Below are 8,875 nucleotides of genomic sequence, written 5' to 3'. Positions count from 1 at the left end.
CCCCCAACTTCCCCCAGGGCCTTGACGAGGCAGCACTGAGTCCTGGGGTACCCACGAGGAGCAGCCAGAATCGATCCCGTGCTCGCTCAGCTGGACCCCAACACCCAGAACCAGAAGTGATGAGACTGAGATAGCTAAAAGAGCCACGAGGACAAAGGCAGGTGACTGAGGAAGGAGCTATCCCACAAGCACCGTGCTGCACAGCTGGTCCCTCCGAATCCACTGCAGCTCCTAATTATGTGGACACACATGTGCACACACATACACATGCACACACACATGTACAGACAGGTACACATGCTCACAGGCACATACACATATGTGCACACGGAGACATACATATGCACAAGACATGTATCAGAACCAGAAGTGATGAGACTGAGATAGCTAAAAGAGCCATGAGGACAAAGGCAGGTGACTGAGGGAGGAGCTATCTCACAAGCACCGTGCTGCACAGCTTGTCCCTCCGAATCCACTGCAGCTCCTAATTATGTGGACACACATGTGCACACACATACACATGCACACACACATGTACAGACAGGTACACATGCTCACAGGCACATGCAGTGATGAGACTGAGATAGCTAAAAGAGCCATGAGGACAAAGGCAGGTGACTGAGGGAGGAGCTATCTCACAAGCACCGTGCTGCACAGCTTGTCCCTCCGAATCCACTGCAGCTCCTAATTATGTGGACACACATGTGCACACACATACACATGCACACACACATGTACAGACAGGTACACATGCTCACAGGCACATGCACACATGTACACACGGAGACATACACATGCACAAGACATGTACACACATGTACACAAACGTACACATACACAATCACAGACACATACACACAGACATGTACACACACACACGCACACAAGGTCTTGCCGTATCTGATCCTCCTGCCTTGGACTCCCTAAGTGGCTGGGATCACACTCAGGGGTTACCACGCCTGGCCCTTAGGTTTGAGCAGGAATCTAACTCGGCCTCCCACGTGGTCCCAGCCTGCAGAGCGCAGGGTCTTGGCGGTGCTCATCACCACGGATGGGCCTCCGCTCCTAAATCTTTTCTCTTACAGAGTGCCGCTCCCTGATGGGGGCTGTTCATGGTGGTTCTGGGGTCTCTAACATTTTTCCCGATTGTGGTCCTAAATCCATCCAAAGCGGAGGCAGTGGAGGTTGAGGTTCTTGCTGGTGTGAAATGACTGAGTACAAACTGGTGGTGGTTGGAACAGGTGGTGCTGGAAAAAGTGCGCTGAAATCCAGCTAATCCAGAACCACTTTGTAGATGAATATGGTCCCACCATAGCGGATTCTTACTGAAAACGAGTGGTAACAGATGGTGAAACCTGTCTGTAGGACATACCAGATACAGCTGGAGAAGAGGAGTACAACGCCATGAGAGACCAACACAGGAAGATAGGTGAAGGCTTCCTCTGTGTATTTCTATCAATAATAGCAAATCATTTGCAGATGTTAATCTCTACAGGGAGAAGATTAAGCGAGTAAAAGACTCAGATGATGTACCCGTGGTGCTTGTCCTTTGCCAACAAGGACAGTTGATACAAAACAAGCCCATGAACTAGCCAAGAGTTATGGGATTCCATTCATCGGAACTTCGGCCAAGACCAGACAGGGTGTGGAAGATGCACTGGGAAGAGAAATTCGCCAATACTGAATGAAAAATCTCAACAGCAGTGATGATGGGGCTCAAAGTCGTCTGGGTTTGCCATGTGTGGTCATGTAACAAGATACAAAGTTCTGAGCCACCTCCAAGCTGTACTGACCCCCTGGACCTGACTTCCTGGAGGAGAAGTATTCCTGTTGCTGCCTTCAGTCCTACAGAGAAGCTTCTGCTACTTCCCCAAACCTCAGCAGACAGTACAGTATTCTCTATTGAGAAGTTCTCAGAGTCAGACAACCTCCTCACTCGGTTGTCTGACTAGAGAAAAGCATCTCTTAGTATGCCCCAGTATTTTTCCGCCCTCGGTTCTTTCCCAATATGTATAAACAAGCCTCTATCACCCTAGATTTTTCATCTGAAAAGTAATCCATGCTCTGAAACAGAGAACCAAACCGTAGACATGAAGTTCTGTTAAAAACAGTGTCTTGTGCTCTAAAGTAGCAACTGCTGGTGATTTTTCTTTTTTAACTATTGAACTTGGAACTATATTAGTTTTTGGAGAAATGTCATAAATTACTGTTTTGCTGAGAATATAGTTAATATTGCTGTTTGGTTTATTTGTAATGTTACCGGCTATGTTCTATAAATTGGCATCTGCTCTGAATTCATAAAGACTAAAGAGAATATTGACTTTTGAGTCTATCCTAATCGTCTCAACTTTCCTGTAATTAAATCTAACTTTCGCAGCGAAGTGCCTTTTTCCTAGAAGTGGTTTGTAGACTTTGTTTACATATTCTTTAGTGGAATAGAGGTCTCAAAAAACATTATACATGAAAATGAATGTCTTGAGTGTATGCTTTTTTTCCTTGGAAAAAGAGACCTCTATGATATGTACTTTACAGTTTTCTCAAGTATATTCTAAGCACAGAAGTATCTAAATGGGGCCCAAATTCAAACTCGAAAATGTTTTTGAATAGTTTCTTAAGTCACACTTAGGGATGAATTTTGGCACAATAGCACTACAACCTTATACATAAATGCTGAATAACTCTAGTATGTGTGGTATAAAAGGTGGTCGTTAGAATCTGTTTGTGATTGCTGAAAATAATTCTAGTTTACCTCAAAATCTGAAATCTCTTGCCCCAAATTAAGTGCCTGACCAGATGTCATAAATCATATACCCCTTTCTTTATCTTTATTTTTTTTAAGGTTACATATTCAAGAGTATCAAAGTTAGGTGTTCCGTGTAAAGGCTAGCATGCCTAATCTGTAAATCTGTTAAATGCTGTTTGCTCCAGTAGGTTATTGTAGAATGTTTCTTGGTGATACCCTATCATACTTATTGTAGTTTTCATGATAGTAGTGTAATAAGTAAAATTAATCTCAGTTTTATTTTAGCAGACCCCATGTTTAGTCTTTCATCGTCCTTTAAACTCCTTTCAACTGCTGTGAATTTTTTGTCATGCCTTGGAAGCAAAGATAGACAAGATACTTTAAAGAAATATTTTCTCCCATTCCAGAATTTGTGAGCATATTATTATTTTGCTTTGTATTTTCAGTCATGAACTCTTAAGCTGGCAGCTACAACCAAGAACAAAAAAATGGTGCATTCTACTTCTTGCATGTCATCTCTGCTAAGAAATTATAAGAGGGATACTTAATTAGGGCAAATATTTTATTTGGATGGTTTCTTTAAGCAATCTAATATGCCACAAAATTATTTTAAGGTATTTGTTTTTATAAGAATTGGTAAAAAGCATGCTCGTTATCAGAGTAACTGTAGATGTATTTCACAGTAAAATTGGTAATTTTTAAAAGCTGATTTGAGAAACAACCGTAAAAACTACTTGGAGGGAAGAAGGGTGTCCATGGAAATTGTATCACTTTTATATCTCTGTGTCATCAAATGTAGTTAAAAATACCAATTCTGCTGTTTAAATGGGAACTATTGGCCTCCTTGGCCCTAAATGAAAGGGCTGATATTATAAGTTGATTATTTTACTATATTAAAAAAATTTGGTTGAATGCTTTTATTTTAAATAATGTTTAAGAAAATAAAAACTGGAAGTTCTTGAAAACAAAAACTTTTCTCTTACAGTTTATTTCTTTCTTCCATGAGAGAGAGAGAGAGAGAAAGAGAGAGAGATACACCTTCAGTAGGGTCTTTAGGCCACAATCCACTCCCAGCCTCAGCCAGCCAGGACCCCAGGTATGCACACACCCAGTGTGCTCAAGGAGGCCCTAGGACTTGAACCAGGGACCTTCCCTTGTGGGCCCAGTTGTATTACAACTGCGTCACACTCTGGTCCCTAATCTTTTTGTTTTTAGAAGAATTATTTAACTTTATTTGACCAATTCTGCTGTTTAAATGGGAACTATTGGCCTCCTTGGCCCTAAATGAAAGGGCTGATATTATAAGTTGATTATTTTACTATATTAAAAAAATTTGGTTGAATGCTTTTATTTTAAATAATGTTTAAGAAAATAAAAACTGGAAGTTCTTGAAAACAAAAACTTTTCTCTTACAGTTTATTTCTTTCTTCCATGAGAGAGAGAGAGAGAGAAAGAGAGAGAGATACACCTTCAGTAGGGTCTTTAGGCCACAATCCACTCTCAGCCTCAGCCAGCCAGGACCCCAGGTATGCACACACCCAGTGTGCTCAAGGAGGCCCTAGGACTTGAACCAGGGACCTTCCCTTGTGGGCCCAGTTGTATTACAACTGTGTCACACTCTGGTCCCTAATCTTTTTGTTTTTAGAAGAATTATTTAACTTTATTTGTTTTTATTATTATTCTTATTATTTCCCAGTTTGATCAGAGAGAGACAGAAAGAGGAAAAGTGAGGAAGCAAGCTACCAGGTCCAGGACTTGAACCATGGTCGGCCAGGTGGGAGTCCAGCGACTTTAGCCACCATAACACCTGCCAGACCCTGGACCCCGAATCTTAAACAACAGCTTCACTCTGAGAAAAGCCAAACTGACCATGTGCCCTGCTCTGTGAAGACAAGGAGACTACCCTAGAACTAGGAGAATACCCTAGAACTAGGAGAATACCCTAGAACTTTAAGCGAGTATGTCCACCAGGACCAGTCTTCACAGTCAGAGCTTCCTGATTCGACCTTCAGGAATGTGCCCAGCCAGAATGGTAAATGGAAAAGCTTAAAAGTTGGGCTTTTAGATGAATCAGCTGGATAAAGACTACCTACTGACAGGGACGGAAAAGAAACTGAATAGTTACTCACTGAAAGGCCTCTTTGTAATAAACCCATGAGTTCCATGCCTAGGGCAGGGGTTCAGAGCTGGCCAAGGCCAGCACATGAGTGACCTGTGTCACGTGGCAGGGCTCGCACACCCGGTTTTCCTGCTTTATCCAGATACCTCCTTATGCTGGGTGAAGGGCACTTCATTTTTACTTTTCCTGAAAATTACCATTACCCTGTGGGAGCCGTGGAGTGCAGCAGCTGGTGAGAGGGACTAGGACTTGAGTAGGGCACAGCAACACCCCTCACACATGCCCACAAGCACTCCCACACACTCTCGCTCACACCCCCATGCCATGCAGAGGTGTGTGGTCTTCCCCAAACACCCTTAGGAGGAGGGGACTTGGAGGCTCTGCCCTGTCCAGAGCCCGCCCTGCAAGTCCTGCTGAGTGGGAGGGCTACGGCCATAGGGGCAGCACAGACCCCCTCTTCCACCAGCAGCCAGCACCAGCCTGGGGCTGAGCACTCTGACACTGACTGGCTGCACTTATCAGGCTGCAGAGGCCCAAAGACCCACTGAGGGGGGATGGAAAGACTTGGGGACAGTGGAGCTACAGCCTCAGGCAGCCCCTAGGGAGAAGGGTCAAGGAGGCCAGTTACACCCTGCAGCCATCCCGAGAGATGAGCACGCAAGGACAGTTCCTAGTATGCACACCCTCGTCAACCCCAAAGAAGTCTCTGGGAGAGCAAGCACTCCAGGAAGAGGGACAAGAACACGGCTCTGCCAAGGAGCCTCCCCGACCTTTTCCCTGATCTGACCACTGACCCTACACTAGGGACACACTTCGGCCGTGACAGGTGAGTCAGGTGCCAGCCTCTGGGCTCCCGCTACCTGCTGAGCCAACAGGAGGCCACAGCCAGCACTTGTCTGGGGGACAGACTGACAGGGCATAAGACAGGATGCTCCCTGCAGCCACGGTCCCCACAGAGGGACGCCCAGAGCACCACTGACACCATAGAGAGGGGCTGTGCTTGCAACCACCCCTCTTCTCTTTTTTTTTTTTTTGAGAGGTTTTCACTATAGGGCACGTGCGCTCGCCAGACAGACAGAGAGAGACATAGAGATGGAAAGCGAGAAATCATCCCCCAGGGGGGATGGTCACGCCGCAATCCCTTCTCCTCCATTATCCTCTTGGGATCTTGGGCACACATGCACACGCGCCCAGTGTGAGTTTTAAGCCACTGGGTCCGGGACACGAACCGCGGTAGACTACATGGGAGTCCAGCGACATAGCCATTATGCTAACTGCTGGTTCCCAGTTTTAAGCCACCGGGTCCGGGACGCGAACCGTGGTCGACTACTTGGGAGTCCAGCGACATAGCCATTATGCTAACTGCTGGTCCCTCACCCCTCTTCTTTCAAGAAAGCCCCTCCCCCAAAGCCCCTACTGGCTCAGGTGACGTAGGAGACCCCTGCTCTGCTATGCTCGAGTGGGCGGCAGCCCAGCACATAGAGCCCCTGGTAAGAAACCACTGCCCCGACGGTGCAGGAGCCAGGACCAGGCCCAGAAACTACCTGATTTTCTTCTCCGTGAGCTGCTCCAGGGCAGAGTGGCAGTCATCCATCTCCTTCACGAACTGCAGGTTCCTCTTCTCCGCCCTCTCCAGGTCCTGCCTCGCCTTGTCTCGTTCTCTGGTCAGCTGTTCCACTTGCCCTCTGCCCCGGGAGACAGACAGGGTCAGACGGGGATGCTGTCAGCCTGACCTGACATAGCCAGGACTGCTAGGGCCCAGAGAGCCCCAGGTCTGCGTGAACGCCACAAACAGCCACACTAGCTGGATGCCTTACGAGGGCCCGTGCTGCGCTCCCGCCTCACTACTGCCACCAGTCACCTCCTCTGGCAGTTCTGGCAGGGGCTGACACTTTACAGATGCATACACTGAGGCTGACCGACTTGCCAAAGCAAGTTCTTGGAAGGTTTCTGAACCTAAGAAGTCCCAGGGGTGCCCACAAGGCCTAGAGCCTTGCAGAGTGATCTCTCAGTCGGCCTCAGGACTGTGAGGATGGTCTGTGCTCCCCTGTGCTCCAGCTGGGCCAGGCGCCCTTGGGTCCCCAGCACCTGGTCTGGGAAAGAATATGAGGGAGAGGCGCTGGCCACCTATCATGCATGTTGCTTCCAGCCCTGTTCACCTGGCAGCCAGCATCTGAGTGGGTCACCCGTGTGTGTCCTTGGCCCTGGAGTCACCACTTAGGCCCTGCTGAGGCTCTGTGTAAACTCCCCGCAGACCCGGCTATTCTGGGGACTGCTTCTCCCCCGAAGGAGCTTCTGCAAATACAACCAGAGGGACTTGGGCAAGTTTCTCTGACTGTATCTGCAGCGCTGCCTGAGCTGGGAAGCACACGACTCAGCACCTAAAGTCATGCAGTCTTTGGCATAGACGTATGACTTCTGCCAATTTTTTCTGCAGCTTTGGAGCACCAATAAAACGCAAAAATAATCTTTATGCAAATCTGCTTAGCAGATGGATTAGCCACTAAACCAAAGCCGAACCCAATTAAAATGGAACGTATCCCTGGGCCAAATGCCACTTTGCACTTGTAGCTATGTTTGAAAAGCACTCCTCTTTCCTCGGTCAAGCCTGTGCTGGGAGCCTGCCAGCTGCTCTCTGAAGGACAGAGAGTGGTACAGCCTCCCCTGGTTCCCAGAGCAGAGGTGGCCTGTTCTGTGTGCTCCACTCCCGAGGCCAGCCTGGCCAGCCACATCCCCAGACCCCAGTCTCTCGTGGTCTTACTTGTGGTGGCTCAGCTCCTGGCGGTAGCAGGCCAGGGCTGCCTGTTGGATATTGCCATCGACCATCATGAGTTCATTGTCCAGGGCCCAGGTCAGCTCCAAAAGGTTCACCTTCTCGTTCACGCTGAAGTCGAGGCTCTGGAAGTAGCAAGGCCCAGCAGGCACAAGGTGAGGAATGTGCCGAACGCACACTTCCTCACCTTCCCAAAAACAGTCCAGGGCCTGGACTCACCCACATACACCATGGGCAGCACCTGCCCCTTTTCTGTCAGCCAATTTCAGAAGGTGGCCGCCGACCCCAAGAGGTGCTTGGTGGGCTGTCAATGCCATGACCCCACTGTCCCTTGCCTCAGGGGTGGGTGCCAGCTGGGTTGGACACAGTCCCTTTTTCCTGGATGAAGAGTTGGGACACAGGCGGGGACACATCCAAGCAGAACCTTATGGGAACTAACATGGAGGCTGGGGAACAGGACCTTCTTCCTTCCAAATCAACCTCTGTAAGGTGGAGAGAGCTTACGGAGGCCTCTGCACGGAGAAGGCCTGCCTCTCAGAAGGCCACCAAGAAAGCCTCCCAGACAGAGAGTGAGCTGAAGACTCTGCCTTCCCACCCAGCCTCCTCAGGTAGCCCCTAGCCCTGCCTTGGCTGACTCACTCTGATCTGGGTTTTGCCATTTTGAACGTAGAGAATCCCAATCAAAGTATGTCTCTGAGGATCACAGGGACATGGACAACTGTGCTGGCAGAAGAACGGCAATCAAATGGAACACAGCCAGAAGTATTCCCGAGAGGAGAGCCTTCCCCTCAAGGATTTTGAAAAATAAAAAACCTCATCATGTGTCTTACCATAAGAAAAATGTGGAACAAGGGATACCCTGTGTCACCAGCCAAGTGACCGTAACTAACACGTTGCCACCTCTGCTTTGTTGGCATCATCTTGGCTCCTACTGCCTACAATGGTGCCTAACACGCAGCCACATAAGGGGCCAGCAGGTGGCATGGTGGTGAAGGTGCTGGACTCCCACATGATTGACTGAGGTTTGAGTCCTGGACCTGGTGGCTTGCTGTCTTACTTGCCCTATCTGGGTCTCTCTCCGGTGAACACATGTGCCCTACATGAAACTGAAAAGTAAGTAAGTAAATCTTTTTTTAAAAAATAGAGAAGGGAACAGGCCTTCTTGAAGAGACACCTTCATGGCTCCTACGATCTAGCTATTTTGGGGGGAACCGAGAAATGAAGCTTTCCCACGGATAAT

General features: G+C 48.2%; 1 protein-coding gene and 1 pseudogene across 2 annotated transcripts in view; one reads left to right on the top strand and one right to left on the bottom strand.

Moving 5' to 3' along the window:
• The window catches only part of NINL (ninein like), a 93,202-nt gene that overhangs the window by 50,388 nt on the left and 33,939 nt on the right, over positions 1 to 8,875 (bottom strand). For both annotated transcript variants that reach the window (XM_006163594.3, XM_027766352.1), the window contains exons 8-9: positions 7,624 to 7,760; positions 6,407 to 6,547 (exon numbers count right to left, since the gene is read on the bottom strand). In XM_006163594.3, coding sequence (XP_006163656.1) covers positions 6,407 to 6,547; positions 7,624 to 7,760 — 278 coding nt within the window. The remainder of the gene's footprint in view (positions 1 to 6,406; positions 6,548 to 7,623; positions 7,761 to 8,875) is intronic.
• Positions 1,187 to 1,753, top strand: LOC102474777 (GTPase NRas pseudogene; annotated as a pseudogene).

Source organism: Tupaia chinensis, unplaced genomic scaffold (assembly GCF_000334495.1).
Source record: "Tupaia chinensis unplaced genomic scaffold, TupChi_1.0 Scaffold142716_1, whole genome shotgun sequence".
NCBI lineage: Eukaryota > Metazoa > Chordata > Mammalia > Scandentia > Tupaiidae > Tupaia > Tupaia belangeri.
Note: the sequence above shows the minus strand (reverse complement) of the source record. Positions and strands in the feature narration are given on the sequence as shown.